The sequence below is a fragment of the Myotis davidii genome, unplaced genomic scaffold (assembly GCF_000327345.1).
Source record: "Myotis davidii unplaced genomic scaffold, ASM32734v1 scaffold663, whole genome shotgun sequence".
Classification (NCBI taxonomy): Eukaryota; Metazoa; Chordata; class Mammalia; order Chiroptera; family Vespertilionidae; genus Myotis; species Myotis davidii.
Window position 1 is genome coordinate 7,166,530 of NW_006295816.1, and position 17,325 is coordinate 7,183,854.

A 17,325-nucleotide genomic window follows, 5' to 3' on the forward strand; every position below is an offset into this window, starting at 1 on the left:
CCCGGGAACCCTCACCTTGCGCTACGTAGGGCCCGCTGGGCGCCATTCCGCGCCCCGCTCAGGCGGTGGTACAGCTGCGGGGCGGCCAGACCCCGGAGCCCGCAGCAGTGATACTCACCATGTTGGCGGCGCTTGGCGAGAAGGAACGAGGCCCACCCAACCGTGCGCATGTGCAGAAAGTCGCCCCGCCCCTGCGCTGAACGGAACGCCGACGTGGGCGCTGATTGGTTAGAGCTCGTGCGTGCGTGCGTGCGTGCGTGCGTGCGTTCGTACTCGCGCGCATGCTCACTGGGAAAACATGGCGGAGCCGGCGGAGTCTGGATGAGTTTTCGCTGAAGTCGGCAATGAGCTCGCCCTCGGTGGTCCGGCGCTGAGTGGCGGAGGGGAAGGTCATCGCTTAGGAGTTTAACTGAAGAGCACAGAAGCTTTGATTCCCTTTGTCCACATTCCACTTGGCTCTTTTTTAACATTCTTCCGTCTTTCCTTCCCTGCTCGCCCTTCTCCCGATTTTTATCTAAACGTGGTTACTCCTGGTTTAGTGCTAGATAAGTTTTTTCTGTCCCCGAGTGACTCCAGTAATTTTGTTAATGTTTTATTTTAGAGTAATTCAGACTTACAGAAACGTTGCAAAGCTAATAGAGGTAATTTCCATAAATGCTGAATGTTGACATTTTATGTTTGCGTTCTCTGAACGATTTGAGAGAGAATTGCAGTCATGATGTTTCTTTATCGCTACACGATTAAATGTGTTATTTCCTAAAAACAAAGACATCTTACATAATAAAATGATCAAAATCAGGAAAATAATACGAATAGTCTGTTCTTTAATTTACAGTCCTATTTAAATGTTACCCATTGCCCCATTTACAGTTGTTAGAGTAAATGCAATATATATATATATTTTTTTCTTCCTGGTCCACAATCTAATCTAAACAAGTTGTGTTTAGTTACCATGTCTAGTTTTTCTGTTTTGTTTTTTTAATCGGTAACCGTTCCTTAGCTTTTATCTTTGGTAATACTGACATTTTGGCATTTTAAAATACAGGCTAGTTCTGTGGAATGTCTCTCGATAAGGATTTGTTGTGGTTTTCCTCACAATTGCACTCAGCTTATGCCTTTTTGGTAGAAATGCTGTGCCCTTGATGGCATTGTATCAGGACACACGCAGGATGTCTCCTTGGCAGTGTTACTATTCACCACTTGATTAAGATGGTGATTACTTTGCTGACAATTCCCAAATCTATTTCAGTCGTTTCCTCTAAGATCTACACCAGTATATACTGGGACTGTTCCAAGCAGCCTCCTAAAGTGATCTGCTTTTCCATTGATCCATTTAATCTATTCTCTGCTCAGAAGTCAGAGGGATCTTTTTAAAAAACAAATCATGCCCTGGCAAGTGTGGCTCAGTGGGTGGGTGTCGGCCGGTGCACTGAAGGGTTGCCCCTGGTTCGATTTCCTAGTTTGGTTGGACCCCTGGAAGGGGGTGTGCAGGAGGCAGCCCATCTATGTTCTGCTCTCACATCGATGTTTCCCTCTCCCTCTCCAAAAATCAATAAGAAATTTTAAATCAATAAATAAAATCAGACCTTTCTGTTTAAAACATTTCAATGGCTGTCTACACTATTAGAATAAAATCAAAACTGCTTATTCTGGCCTGCATCATATGCTCCTACATGCAACCCTTGTTCCCCTTCATTGTGCTTCAGCCACACTGGTCTTGAATAGGACAAGCTCTCCCCTTCTCCATGACTTGTACGTGGTATCTCCCGTGCCAAGAATGCTCTTGGGGGGCGGCTGAGGGTGTCGTCAATTGGGGGAAAAGAAGACAAATGTAAAACTTTAGACAATAAAAAAAAAGAATGCTCTTCCCTTTGTTCATATAGCATGACTGCCACATAAAAAAGGTCAGTCCCCTTGTCCCTTTACTAGATCAGCCTTTTGTTTTCCTCAGGGTTCTTACCACAATTGTTTGACTCGTCTTTCTGTCCATGTAGCTGTAGTTTTGCACCAACTAAAGTAAGTTCTATGAGGGCAGGACCTTGACCGTCGTCTGTTCTTAGCACAGTGCCTCCTAAGGGGCTCAACAAGTGGGTGGCGAATGATTTCGTCTTTCGGCCTTGGCATCCTGCTTTATAATTTACAAAGCAAAAGACATGAATGAGAACATTCACAGCAGTCTGGTTGTGGTAAGAGCCCCAGACTGGACACTATCCAAAGGCCCATAAACAAGAGGATGGATACATCGTGGAAGTCTTTATAATGGAGTCGGCAGCATGTACACGGAACATGGACGCATTCACACATAACAGTGAAATAAGTCGCATAGGGTGTATGCCATGTGATGTCGATTATATGAAGTTCAAAACAAGCAAACTAATCTGGTTGTTAGAAGTAAATGAACGTGTTTACCCTCGGTGTAGGCAGCGGCGGCTGGAGGTGAAGAGAGACTGCTGAGCTGCTGGTGGCCTATTTCCTCTGCGTGTTGGTTACCTGAGTGTGCTCAGCTTGTGGAAATTCAAAGCTTTACCTTTAGGGCTGGTACATTTATTTTCCCCCAATAAAGGTTAGCTTAAAAATGCACACACAAAAACAACTTTCAAAATGGGGTTCTCTGGCTTTAACACCAGAGAATCTGATTTGCTGGTCTGAGGAGGGGCAAGAATCAGCATTTAAAATAACAAGCTCCCCCACCTGGCAGGTGTGGCTCAGTGGTTGAGCACCGACCTATGAACCAGGAGGTCATGATTAGATTCCTGGTGAGGGCACATGCCCAGGTTGTGGGCTGCATCCCCAGTAGGGGGCGTGCAGGAGGCGGTCCATCAATTATTCTTTCTCATTGATATTTCTATCCTTCCCTTCTTCTCTGAAAACAATAAAAATATATTTTAAAAAAGCTCCCCAGTGATTCACTGAACACGCTTTGGCAAACACTTTCGGATTCTCCAGTTACAAAATTATTTTTCTAAAGTTCATTTGATTAAAAGTCAACCCTATTTAAAGTCCTCCAAATGTTCACTTTCATCCTCTGTTCTACAGAATCAAGTCCAAACTACCCAGCCTGGCATTCAAGGCCCTGCACAACAACCCTGCAGTAGCTACAGGCCTCACGGCTTTTCATATAGTTGTCTTCCCTTTTCCTAGAATGTGCTCCTCACTCTACAGCTCTCCTTGAAGAAGCAGTTGGAGATCCCTTCCCAAGCAGCCCCAGGCTGTTTGCGGATTTCTCTATGACAGTGGTTCTCAACCTTCCTCATGCCGCGGCCCTTTAATACAGTTCCTCATGTTGTGGTGACCCCCAGCCATAAAATTATTTTCGTTGCTATTTCATAACTGTAATTTTGCTACTGTTATGAATCGTCATGTAAATACCTGATATGCAGAATGTATTTTCATTGTTACAAATTGAACATAATTAAAGCATAGTGATTAATCACAAAAACTATGTAATTATATATGTGTTTTCCGATGGTCTTAGGCAATCCCTGTGAAAGGGTCGTTCGACCCCCAAAGGGGTCGCGACCCACAGGTTGAGAACCGCTGCTGTATGATAATGGTAAGGTAACTAACTCTAAGTAAGCCCCGACCACCTTGTGGTGTAGGGGACGGGAAATGAGCAGGATAATCCTTAGCAGCTACTTACATCAGAAACCAAAATATCAGACCATGCATAAGCAGAACTCTAATAGGCTGGCTACACCCAACTGGCTCGTCCAATCACTGGGAGGCTTGGCTAGTTCTGTCCCATCCACATCCTCCTTTACAAATCATTTTGAATCAATTCATAGATGTGATGGTCAATTTTATGTGTCAATGTGCTAGGCTACAATCTTCAGTTATTCATTATTCTAGGTGTTGCTGTGAAGAAAAACAAAAATTAGCGGGCATGCTTGATATCAAATGTTCATATTTCCGATTGTCTCAGTATTTTATAATATTAAAAATATTTTTGAACTGATGATTTTTTTTCAGCATCCTTAATGAGGTAGAAACAAAAAGGACCCAACCTGGGAAAGATTTTCTCCATGGCTCCAGCAGAGGGCCTTCGTGTCTCGTGTTTCAGGAGTCCTTACTTAGCTTAGAGTAGACTTTTGGCAAATGTATGATGAATGAATGAATGAATAAATGGATGAATAAATGGATGAAAGAAATACTTTTTAAAACTCCTATTCATTGCCTATACTCCCTGCCAGACACTGGCTAAGTGCTACATTTTACTTTTCTCAACAATCCCATGAGGTACTAGTAGATATTAGTCCCAGAGATTGAAAGACTTTATGAAGATCATAGAGGTAGCAAATAGCCAATTCTTGAGTTAACCCAGACCTATAATCTTTTAAATGTCATATAGGACATACAGAAAGTACATGCATGGTTGAAAAAAGGGAACACCTGTAACTACTACCTATAGAATATCAATCACCATCACCCCACAAGTTCTGTTACTATAGACTGAATTTTTGTGTGCCCCCGATATTCATATGTTAGAAGGCCCAACCCCCAATGGGATGGTATTTGGATATGGGACTTTTGGGAGGTGATTGGGGTTAGATGAGGTCATGAGGGGGTGCCCACTATCATGATGGGATTAGTATCCTTATAGAAAGAGACACCAGAGAGCTCACCCTCTCTTTCTGCACAAACACAGAGACAAGGCCCTGTGAGGACTCGGTGAGAAGGCAGCTGCCCACAAGCCAGGAACTGAATCAGCTGGCACCTTGATCTTCAGCTTCCCAGCTTCCAGAACTGTGAGAAGTCAGATTTCTGTTGTTTAAGCCATCCCGTCTCTGATATTTTGTTATGGCAGCCCTAGCAGACTAAGACATCTGTTTGTTCCTTTCCAGACACAATCTCTGTTTCCTGCCCCCGCTCCCCCAAATTTAAGAGCAATGATTTTCTTGCTTTTCTTTAGAGTTGATCTTCTGTGTTTAGTTTTGCCAGTTTTTGAGCTTTACATAAATGGAATTAAACTTGCTTTTTACCCTATGTTTGTAAGATCCATCCATATTGAACATATTTGTAGTTCTTTTGTTTTCACACATATTCTCATGGTTAAGGCCTTTTGTGTGTGTGTTAAGAATCCCTTTCCTTATTCAAGATCTCAAAATCTCAAAACCCTTCAGTCCTTGGGCCCACACTCTATCCACTGAGCCAAATTGGCCAGGGTACCTTCTGTCTATATTAGAAACAAGCCATATGCACACACAAAGACGAATAATGATATAAGAATTTATGATGTAATTAGTTTTGAAAAGGTGATCCAGGAGATAGGCCATAGTGTGTGTAAGGAAAGCTTTGTGAAAGAAGTAGAACTAAAATTATGCCTTGAGAAATATGCATTATTTGCATGGATTTGAGGATGACCCAGTCTAGCTAGGGAGAACTCTGTGAGCAAAGGTGCATTTTGGGATGGAGCAGCCACTCTGGGTGGGAATCAAGATCTAAATGGCGGGGAGGCGGGGGGCGTGCGGGAAGAAATATCTAAATGGCAAGCTGTGGCCTCACAGAAGCTTTGACTGTCAAATAAGGTCAACACAACTACTAGTATCTCAAGGAGCCAAAGGTTTACCAAAGGGAAGTCCTTTGAACTCTCTGAAATAAAAGTGATATTAATGCATCGTTTTCTTAATTCACTAGGCAAGTCTTCTTAAGAAAATGTTCTCAGTTTTTAAAACTTCTCATCAGTACTGCCTTGGGACCTTAGGAGAAGGAGTACCATGTGCAAGGTAACAAACACACACCCTGCAAGTCAAAACAAAATCCGAGTCCTTTATTCCATGTTGAGCTACCAAACGACCATCTGCAATCATGTTGACTTTTAGCCTGCAGCCATCGGACATGCCGGAGTTCTCCCCATCCCACTTAGGAGTTAAACGTCCCTGCACCTTCCTCTTCTTTCTCCAAAGTCAGGAACTATGGCCGCTACGCAGGGAGGTCTACCACCCGGGAAAGGAACTGGTAAGCCAATCATAGAACAGGACGTCTTGTGGCAGCATCAAGCATACCTGTGGGATGGTGGGCAGAAGGTGCACGCCATGCTAACGGTTTCTGGAAAGATGGCCCGAAACAAAAGCCTCGCCAAGGCAAAAAGATCTGGAACATAATGCCCTCGCTAGGAGGAAATGTTTCATAGGATGACAGGAGCAACGTGAGGGGAGGGGAGGATAATGACACAGACACCGGCTGCGATCTAATGACCAGAGCCCTGAGCGGGAGGGAATCCCACTTGAGGAATGGCCAGCTGTTTTCTGGGAGACTTGCCGTGCGTCCATCCTTCAGGTTCTGCCTGCAGGACAGAAGCTGGCTGTGGCCACTGTCCTTGGGCGTAAAGCCGTCTTCTCCCCCAGATCCTATATTCTACCAACCTGAGGGAGCTCAATGTGTATGGGATTGCTAAAGGACAGCCTCAGTTAAGGACCAGTGGGCGGAAGCCATACGATGAGATAGCTGATTGGGTCAAATGCTTAGTGGGCATCTGCCAGGAGGAATACGGCCTTTCTAAGGGAGGAGAGGATGCAGAATGTGCCCTGAGGTCAATTCTTCAACATGGAACTGTCATAATCTCCGCTTCCTCTTCCTCTGGGGCCCTGGAATAAAGAGCTGGCCTTGAGGGCCTGTCTCTCCTGTCCCCCAGGGGGTCAGCATTGGGTGGTGGGGTCTCTGAGGAGCAGTGTGCAAGGACCAGTGGAGGGGCTCCCCAAGAGGTGCTTTGGCATACATCGTATCTGAGGGGCGCACGACCTAAATATGTGACTGCAGTCGTGTTTCCCACCGATGGGCATTTCACTCGCATTGTCTGGTGTCACCCAGGCTGGACCTGGGCAGCCCTGGAGCTCCTGCAGCTGCTCACGCGGCTCACTCGGAATCCACTGCATGGTCCAAGGCATGCTGGGAGCGCCTCTGATTCCTGGACAGCGCATACAGGTACACAAAAGGTAGGCGGCTTCATGGGCAGGCGGATCAGGGGGATTTCGGCTGGGATCTGGTTGGTCAGCGTGAGCATGTAGCCAAGAGACCAGGCTATGCTGCTATTGTCCACCTGTGAAGTAGAGGAGATGGTTGAGTTCTCAGGGCAGGGGCTGAGGTGGGAATGCCATACCCGGGGCACACCTCTGCCACCAGCTGGAAACACCCACTGGAAAAGAGGTCAAAGGACTTGGCCAAGTTCAGACACTGCAGAGGCTGGGCGACAATCCAAGACACTGGGACCCCCAAAGGCTGGAGGGCCCTAACTCCAGCACCCAGAGGCCAGGCAGAACGAGTCCCCACAACGTCGCCACGGCCAAGTGGGAATAAGCAGAGTTGATGACAGTGAACTAGTGTCTGTTGCCGGCTGTGCAGTGTCTGCCGCTAAAGAAGGAAGGTAATGTGTGTTCGCTAAGCCGAGGGCCAGTTTCTAAGGAACAGGGTTTTGTCAGTTTCTTCTGGTAAATTCAATCAATTTTTGGTTGTATATTTTTAGGTTGTTTTATTAGATGGATAAATATTTCGAATTTGCAACCTTCATGATGAATTGAACTTTTTGTCACTCTGTTGTAATCCTCTCTATTGTGAATGATGCTCTTTATCTTAAAGACTATTGTTTTCAGATATTAAATAGCTACGGCAGTTTTTCTTCTGGGTGATGTTTGCCTGACAGTTTAAAAAAAATCTTTTTTTTTTTAACTTTCAATCTTTCCAAATCCTGATGTGTGAAGCCTAAGTGTTTCTCTTATAAATTACATATATTTGATTTTTAAGAATCAGGTCTGACAAGATCTGTCTTTTAATTGGTACGTTTGGTCCATTTATGATTATTGTAATCGTTGATATATTTGGACTTCTAATACCTTACTTTAAAAATTTCAATTGGTGCTTTATTCCTATATTTATTTTTTCCTTTCTTGCCTTATAAATTGTGTGTGTGCATGTTACCTTTAAAAAAATTAGCATTTTAGGCCACTCGAATGTGCCTGTATCCTATGACCCCCTGGCCCTATCCCCATCACACTGAATATTAGCTATGCTTGAATTCTGGGTTGCTCTGGTGTATGGATGAATTCTTCTCTTTTCCTTTTTTATTTGGTGTTTGTTTTCTTTTTTAAAAAACATACATTTTAAGCCACAACACTATTTATTCTTACTTCACATGTTTTTATAACATCTGGACTTATTTCTAGTCTTATTTCATTACTTCCTCCAAATATAGTTTTGATGTTCAGTCTTTGTGCAGCCAATCTTCTGCAGTCTTTTAGGCCCTCACATTCGGATACTAATTTGGCTGGATAGAAGATTCTTTATGAATAAAGGAAAGGAACTTGACACCTAGAATTCTGTGTGCATCCAAGTGTGTGCTCAGTGGGAAGTCGTTCTCCATTCTCATCATGTACTTTCCTGATAATTAGATCATGAAGCCAAGCAGGGAGAGGACATGCCCACAACAATCCTTATATGTTCCCAGACATCCGTATTTCTTGTAGATGATTCAATTTCACTGATGTAAAAATAGCCAGTCGCAGGCCTAATGCCAGATGTTGATTGGTTTAATCTAATTAGCCAAAGCTCATACCGAACAGACTGGCTCCAGACATACTTCAGGCTTTACACCAGCTCTTCCTGAACCCAGACAAGCCGCCCAGAACCCGGGAACACAGTGCTGGATGGGCATGTCAGCAAGGCTGCCGCAGCCCGAACGCAAGATCCGAGGCCCCGTCACCGCACAGTCACCGGGGAACAGCTGGGGTTCCAGTTTGGCCCATGCTGGACTCTTGACAGTAAACACAGTGCCTCAGGCTCATTCCGAGAGAAAATTCTATTTACCCCCTCAAGCTCTAAAGCCTGTATCTTACTCTGACATCTATATAAATGGAAAGCGAATAGTTACTACCCTCTTTTAAAAAATTTTTTTAAATTGATTTTAAAGAGAGAGAGGAAGGGAGAGGGAGAGAGAAACATTGATGAGAGAATCATCAATTGGCTGCCTCTTGCATGACTCCTATTGGGGACTGAGCCCATAACCAGGGCTTGTGCCTGACCAGGAACAGAACCAGTGACCTCTCAGTACATGGGATGGTGCTCCACTAACCTCAACACCAGCCAGGGCTTTGGTTTAAAAACCATCCTCTTTTTAAAAAACAACAAACTGTTCTATTTGAGGCTTCTTTTCAGAATGAAAATATGTTAGGATGAAATCCTTAACATATGTATTCATTCACTCAACAAACATTTACTAAGCATCTTCCAGGTTCTCGCCCATGTGCTGAACTGAATGCTGGGAATGTGAGGATCACACAAGTCCTGCCCTGGAGGAACTCAGAGCCCACGGGTCCTTGCTTCCAATGCTTTGCTCAAAGGAAAGGGTCTGCAGTGAACTCGGCTTCCCAATTCTTCCTCATCCCTCCTGGGAGGTCCCTGGGGATCAAAGGAACCTCTCTCTTTTGAGAGGAAGAGGAGGAAAAGACCTGTGCTCTGACTTACCTCTTTTTTAAAATGTATTTGGGGCCAGGTGTCCTCGGTGAATCTGTAGCCACTCACGAGCAAGTGGTAGATGTAGTGGGCCGAGAAGCAGTAGGAGCGGGCGTACACCTCATCGAACCGGGGCAGCAGCAGCGGGAGCTGAGAAGGTCAAAGCAGGGAGGGGAAGGCGGGCAGGCAGGTTTTAAAATGCACATTTTGGAACACGTTAGGACCAAAGGACTAGCTGAACAAATTGTACCACCCAGCATTTCATATTTATTTTAAAAAAATTTTTTTAATTTTAGTGTTTTTTAAAAATTGATTTGAGAGAGAGAGAGAGGAAGGGAGAGAGAGAAACATCAATAAGAAAGAACCATCAATCGGCTGCCTCTTGCATTAAGAAACGCAATGATATAATATTAAAAATATCCCTAGAACATCATCACGTAAGAACAATCTCTAAGCGTACAGGGTGCTCATCACGTGCCGGACACGGTTCTCACCACGGCGCCTGTGGTCAGAACATTGGTTCATGACGCAGATATGGCTCCCCGATAGCCCCATTTTGGGGGTTAGAAGCAGGACAGCATAGGGCGAAATTCAGAACATAGGCACTCCCGCGCACAATGGAATATACCCTACTTCTTTCTCCTTACACACTGACCTGGCTCCAGTCCTGTGAGCAGAAATCCCAGGTGCTGGAGTTGAAGGCGTCCAGGGAAAAGCTGCCCGAGAGGTTTAACGCGTTGGCTGTGTAGAAGAATCCCGCAAAGGCCTGGGAGGAAGCGGAACAGAAGGACAGCGTGTCTCAGAGTGGGACAGACCATGGAGGCGTGAGGGCAGGTAGTAAAAGCAGGAGGCAGGTCAGCAGCAGAGAAACGGAAAGGTGAGAAATAAATATGCAATGGGGGGAAAAAACCAGGAATCTCTCCGTGGTTTCTGCTCTTACCACAAAAGATCCTTTAACTTCCGGCTGATAAACGCCGTCGAAGCAGCAGATCTCTCGGTCGTGGCAGGCTCTGAAGGCAAAGAGGGAAGCCACCTTCACCCGACAGAGTAATGGGTCCCCAGTCCCTTCGAACGTGATGGTGTCATCGGGGTCGTAACCTCCAGGCCGCAGCTCCTCCGTGCACAGGCTGTCAAAGAGGTGGCCCGCGGTGAAGGTGGTGGTGTAATTCCGAGGGTAGCAGGGGTTGGTGGTGATGGTGCTGGTGGTGGAATTCTGTAGGCACAAGAGTGACCTATTAGAAATCACTCTTGCCGAAACCGGTGTGGCTCAGTGGATAGAGCGTCGGCCTGCGGACTGAAGGGTCCCAGGTTCAATTCCAGTCAAGGGCATGTACCTGGGTTGCGGGCACATGCCCAGTAGGAGATGTGCAGGAGGCAGCTGATCGATGTTTCTCTCTCATCGATGTTTCTAACTCTCTATCTCTCTCCCTTCCTCTCTGTAAAAACTCAATAAAATATATATTTTTTTAAAAAAAGAAAGAAATCACTCTTTCGTGGAGGACAAAGTACTTCCCTTTTGCCAACTCTTATTATCGCTACATGCTAATGCCAAGAGGGAAATGGGAAAAATGCCATTCTGTGTCAACGGGTACTTGAAGGCAACTGCCAGGTTGTCTAGATAACTCAAGTGGCGGTGGGGGGACAGTTACCTGTACGAGGTGCAATGTTAGGCTCTCGCTCACATGACCAGATCCAGCCCTTACGGCAGGCCTGTGAGGCAGGATTTATGAACTTCATTTTGGTGAGAAAACAAGATAGGCTTAGGTTAATCAACCATTTTGACTAGAGTATTATCTATCCACCTAATAAAATAATCCCAAAGGGACAAAATACATGAATTATGAGAATTAAGCTTCCGTCCCCCTCATTGCCCCCCACCTGACCCCCTCCCTGGAAGTGACCTCTATGGCCAGTTTTTGTGTATTCTACCAGAGATGTTGTCTGTACTTCTTGTGTGCATATGTGAATACATTTTCTTTTCTTCCCTCTTTCTTTTACTAAAACCATAAATGGTAGTACCCTACACACTATTCTGCTCCTTCCCTTTCTTACTTAAAAATCCATCTTTGGCCCTAACTGGTTTGGCTCAGTGGATAGAGCATCGGCCTGGGGACTGAAAGGTCCCAGGTTCGATTCTGGTCAAGGGCATGTACCTTGGTTGTGGGCACATCCCCAGTAGGGTGTGTGCAGGAGGCAGCTGATCAATGTTTCTCTCTCATCGATGTTTCTAGCTCTCTATCCCACTCCCTTCCTCTCTGTAAAAAATCAATAAAATATATATATTTTAAAAAATCCATCTTTGATATATTGTACATGTAGGGCAGCCTCTTTAAAAAAACACACTATGTTTTTTTTAATTGATTTCAAAGAGAAGAAAGAAGAGGGAGAGATAGAAATATTGATTGGCTGCCTCCTGCATGCCCCTACAGGGAATGGAGCCCACAACCCCGACATATGTCCTGACTGGGAATATAACCAGGGACATCCTGGTGCATGGGACAACGCTCAGCCATCTGTGCCTCACCAGCCTCTTTGTTTTAGTAGCTGCATAGAACTTCACTGTACAAATAAACTATAATTTATTTAAGAAATCCTGTCACGATGAAAATTTAGGTGTTTTCCAGTCATTTTGCCATTACAAATGGCACCACAATAAACATCCTTGTTATGTATAGATCTTTGATCTATTTGTAATTTATTTGGATTAAAATTGTAGTAGGAAGCTGACTTTATATATTTCCCAGATGACTATCAAGTTTTTTATGTCCTGATGAAACAATGTTCCCTTTATCTTATGCTGAACTAGAGGCCCGGTGCATGAAACATGTGCACTGTGGGGGGGTGGGGGCGGTCCCTCAGCCCAGCCTGCACTCTCTCGCAGTTAGACATCCTTAGCGCTGCCACGGAGGTGGGAAAGGCTCCCCCACCGCCCCTTGCACTCTCCAACCACGAGCCTGGTTTCTGGCTGAGCGGCACTCCCCTGTGGGAGAGCACTGACCACCAGGGGGCAGCTCCTGCATTGACTGTCTGCCTCCTGGTAACGGTGCGCATCATAGCAACTAGTCTTCCACCATTCAGTTGATTTGCATATTAGCCATTTATTATATAGGATTCCTAAATTGGTTCTGTTTATGAGTTTTCTTTTCAAAGGAGCAGGATTTGAACTCTACTTTCAAAGCCACTAAAGCATCATATTTTTCCTACAGTAAAATCTTGACTGAAGTAAAACACTGAACATGTGTTACTTAAAAAAAAGAAGAAAAAGATCTGGAAGGAAGGAAGGAAGGAAGGAAGGAAGGAAGGAAGGAAGGAAGAGTTCCTAATGTCTAACAAGTTATCAGAGTGAGACCTGAGCCGGGAGTGGTTGGGGACTGGTTAATAAGAGGATAATTGCCAAGTATCTACCCAGGTGTCCTCACCACACTGCAGGCCCTTACGGTACAGAAGAGGAAATGAGACGCAGATTCAGCCAGTGATCATGATGTAGTCATCTGTGTGAACCTTCTCAGTTGGGCTCGCTAGCATGTACTTGGCGCATGAAAGTGCTGGTCAGGCAGGTCTGGGCACGCATTTGTGGGTGATCCTCATCACGCCTGGATCCTTTCCCTCACCTGAGTCAGAAGGCTCAGGCCAGAGCCACCCTCTCAGCATCCAGAGGTTACCAGGTAAGTGGGAGAAATGGCTGGGCCCTGTGAGATGACTGTCCAGAGCAGAGGCTGGGCTCTCACACCTCTGCCCCCAGCCCTGGACTCACACCTGGAAACTTGTGTTTTCATATGCAAATGAGACCTCAGACAGGTGAGTATACTCAGGGCCAGCTGACTTTAAAAGGTTAGAGTCCGGACCCCTACTCACCCTGGGAGGATGGTTTCACCTGCCCCGAGGAGCCCGCCCCCCCCCACCCTCCCTCTCCCCCTGCCAGGGCCGGAGCTGGAGGAAGGAGCATTAAGCTTTGCCTGAAATAACAGGAGGTTGAGAAAAGAGGATTTTCCAGGGCTTTTCTCCTGGGAAGAGGCATGTTGGCTGAGACTTAATGCCTTGGCAGGGCCAGACCAAATGATTTCAAAGGCCTTATATAGCCTTCTGGGCCGGACGTTCCCCACCCCTGCCATAAAGGGATCCCGGGACTTGAATCATTTATAAAATGTCTGGAGCTCTGGAATTTCCTTGGAATTCTGACTCAAATACACTGGAAATGGTCAACACAACAGAGAGAGAGAGAAAGAGAGAGAGTGTGCGCGCTCGGACCCCCACAAGTAAACCGGAAAATGCTGTTGACGTACCCACCTTCTAACTGGAGCTGAAAGGACGGACCCCGGAAGGCAAGGTGCCCTTCCCTCAGCCGAGACCCCCCAGGAAACACCTGCTCCCCGCCCCCCACTCAGGTACCTGAAGGAGCATGGCCAGGAACCTCTTCTCGGCCTCGTTCCGCCCGTAGCACTGGAAGCTGCGTGTGTAGAGTGTGTACACGTAGCCGTACAGGGACACCTTGATGATGTCACTGGTGTTCAGCTCCACCTTCTCTCCCACCGCGAAGGATATCTGGGTGGAGGCGCCGCCTAAATCCAGGGCACCTGTGGTCTCCACGCCATTTGGATGCACCCACGCGTGCCATAGGGTCTTCTGCACCCAGGGAGAAGAAAGCATGAGAACAGGCCGGAGACGCCATTTCTGTTTGCCCAGGGCTCTCCACCTAAGACCCATCTCTGACTGCTAAGAACTAGGACTTATGGGGAACCATTCAGGGCCAAACCTCTCCTTTATGTCAGGGGTGGTGAACTCAAATGCTTACAGAGCAGAAATGAGCAAAGTAGGTTAGGTGTAGACAACAGGGAATGGTGGGGACTCTGGCAAACTGGGGAGTGTGTGTGTTACACTCTGTCCCAGTTAGTTGTTGCATGCAGGAATGGGAGTCCACTGTGACCAGCACTTCCAGCGTGTGGGGGGTGGGGGTCAGGAGAAGCTATGAATTTTTATGTGAACTTTTCAAAATATTAACAGTTGGCAGTGAACTAAAAATTTAAAAAATATATTTGAGGAGGAACAGAATAGGGGTGGGGCTGGCTATGGTCTCTGTAACACGGTGACTGTCTCTTGGAGTTAGCTTTCCTCTGCACCAGAGAAGAAGGGCGTGTGGAGACCGGCGTGTCACGGGGACCTGGGGACACGGGGACCTGGGGACACGGGGACCTGGGGAGCGGGCCGCCCGAAGGCTCTGTAAATTCCAGAGGGCTATGGGCCAGCTTAGAGGAGTCATTCTCCAGCTGCCCTTCCTATTACCCAGAGCCCAGTGTTAGAGCCTCACCCCTCCCCAATGTCTTATTGGCTCGTAAAGGGACGCTATTCCCTCTCCCCGGGCATTTGGTCCTGTTTATGAGCCAAGGTTTTGCACCAGCTAGCGTGTCTTTTCTTACCTACTGTCCCCAGTGTTTCCCTGATGCGTCACACAATAGGAACGACCCGGGACAGATGCCCGGTTGGCATGCGCCTCTGCTGAAGCTACCACCCACAGGGAAGGGGTCAATGGCAAGATGAGAAACCATGCATTTGTTTTCACACACCTCCAGGAAGTTTCCCATTAAATAGTTGGCTGTAATCCATCCATATATCCCTTCCTCTTGCCCAGAAATGATTTGAGCACCCCTAAAGTCAAAGGGCTGGGACTTGAAGTAGTTTTGGATGCTCGCAAGGACTTCATTAGCTGCTGTTTCATTTTGCAACCTATGCAAGGCACAGAACACACGAGGCTGAGTGCCCGGACAACAGAGCCTTAAGATACCCTCTATCAGGCGAACAGGCGAAACCTCCCCCCTTCCTCTTGCCCAGAAATGATTTGAGCACCCCTAAAGTCAAAGGGCTGGGACTTGAAGTAGTTTTGGATGCTCGCAAGGACTTCATTAGCTGCTGTTTCATTTTGCAACCTATGCAAGGCACAGAACACACGAGGCTGAGTGCCCGGACAACAGAGCCTTAAGATACCCTCTATCAGGCGAACAGGCGAAACCTCCCCCAGAGACGGCGGCGGGGCGGGGGAGGGGGAAGGGAGGAGGGAAGCAGAAATGGTATAAGTCATCTCTTGGGGGCACCATAAAAAGGAGCCCTCATCAAGCCAGAAGGAAGTGGGGCTCAGAAGGGGGCGGGAAGGAAGAGGGTTGACTCTCCAGCTTCACCAGGGGGGATATGAGGACGCTCGGGGGTGTCACTGGTGGAATCCATTCGTGTGCTGCCCTCGGAGGGGTGGCAACATAGGAGTTTCATGTCACCCAGGACAAGGTGTGATCAGGCCATTCACACGCTGCCATTTCACCCTCCGGGAGAAAGCTCACCGGGGCATTATCTTCCCTTCCATCCCTGTGTTAAGGAAGCCAGGGCCACGGGCTCACTCTTGGCTCCCGGAGAAAGAGCAGTGTGACAAGCCGCAGCAAGCGATCGATGCTTGGAAAAGAATTCAGAGTTTCCCTAGTTTCATCTGTTCTCATCCAGGACGATTCCCATTCGTTTTTTAAAATTTTGCCTTTTCCGCCAAAACCGGTTTAGCTCAGTGGATAGAGCGTCGGCCTGCGGACTAAAGGGTCCCAGGTTTGATTCCGGTCAAGGGCATGTACCTGGGTTGTGGGCACATCCCCAGTAGGGGGTGTGCAGGAGGCAGCTGGTCAATGTTTCTCTCTCATCGATGTTTCTAACTCTCTATCTCTCTTCCTCTCTGTAAAAAATCAATAAAAATATGTTTAGAAAAATTTTGTTTGCCTTTTCTAGCAATTAAAATGTCAGCTAGTTGCTCCGAAGACATGGCTCGCCGTTAGAGTTTCACAAGGAGTTAATATTTAATGCATTCCAATGGAACATTCATTCCCTTTCTTCCCCAAGCATTGACCTTTCTACCCCACGGTGCTGGTCATGGGCTATCAATCACGGAGCCTTGTAGTTATTTCTCACTCAGAGGACTGGGGGCGGGGGAGGGGGGGGAGCAGGAAGTAAAAGTTGGGTTGTTTGTTTCCATGTGGAAGAAAAGGCAGAAGGAAGGGATTTCTGTATCATTTCTATTTCAGGTAAATTCAATGACTTCAAAACACGGCAGATTCTAAGAAATTCCACATTCCTCTTGGTCAACCAGGACACAGGAATAGGAACAAGGGTAGGAAAACGGCCAGAAAAAGGCCCAATCCAACTAAGACTTTTTTGGATGGTGATGTTGAAGAGGCCCTGTTTGCTTGTTCCTTTGTGTTTCCTTCATGCCTACATGCGATCTGACATCACTGGGATCACAGACAAGGGGGCTTGGGAGGAGAATGAGTGTCATCTTTTGGGGATAAAGCCTGATTTTCAAAGTTTGGAGCAGCTTCTTCTACCCTAGAGAGATTTGAGTTCGATGTTGTTGTTTTTTAAAACTATTTTTTTCTTTTATTTCAGGGCCAATGAAATACTACAATGAAGAAATGGAGGTAAATGGCCTTCAGAAACAATGCAACTGGGCTAAGGCATGGCTGCAAATCTAGAAGGAACTGCTTAGTTGGATGAAATGAGATGTTTGTTTCATAATAACTCCAAAGGCTTTGATGGGGTGAGGGGAGGTGCAGACATTTCGTGACTTTGAAGTAGATTGCAGTGTCGTTTTGTACATGGGTACAAGCTACATAGCTATGGCTGGCCCTTAGTGGAGCTGGTTGTGCACAGGTGTCAACATAGGAGGTGTCAAAAACAGTTTCTACTTTTTGCCCAGCTGGTGTGGCTCAGTGGTTGAGCATTGCCCTATGAACCAGGAGGTCAGTGTTCAATTCCTGGTCAGGGCACATGCCCGGGTTACAGGCTCGATCCCCAGTAAGGGGGGTGCAGGAGGCAGCCGACCAATGATTCTCTCTCATCATTGATGTTTCTATCTTTCCC

The 17,325-nt window shown here is 46.5% G+C and overlaps 2 protein-coding genes across 2 annotated transcripts in view; both read right to left on the minus strand.

The window, feature by feature from the left end:
* Window positions 1–409, minus strand: part of RPL14 (ribosomal protein L14) — a 3,345-nt gene extending 2,936 nt beyond the window's left edge. The window contains exon 1 of the mRNA XM_006770534.2: window positions 119–409. Within this exon, the coding sequence (XP_006770597.2) occupies window positions 119–394 (276 nt within the window). The 5' untranslated portion in view covers window positions 395–409. The remainder of the gene's footprint in view (window positions 1–118) is intronic.
* A 5,331-nt stretch (window positions 410–5,740) lies between these two features.
* The window catches only part of ENTPD3 (ectonucleoside triphosphate diphosphohydrolase 3), a 31,652-nt gene continuing 20,067 nt past the window's right edge, over window positions 5,741–17,325 (minus strand). The window contains 7 exon segments of the mRNA XM_006770535.2: window positions 5,741–6,927; window positions 6,929–7,036; window positions 9,454–9,591; window positions 10,097–10,207; window positions 10,382–10,654; window positions 13,831–14,064; window positions 15,003–15,162. Of these exon segments, the coding sequence (XP_006770598.2) occupies window positions 6,853–6,927; window positions 6,929–7,036; window positions 9,454–9,591; window positions 10,097–10,207; window positions 10,382–10,654; window positions 13,831–14,064; window positions 15,003–15,162 (1,099 nt within the window). The 3' untranslated portion in view covers window positions 5,741–6,852.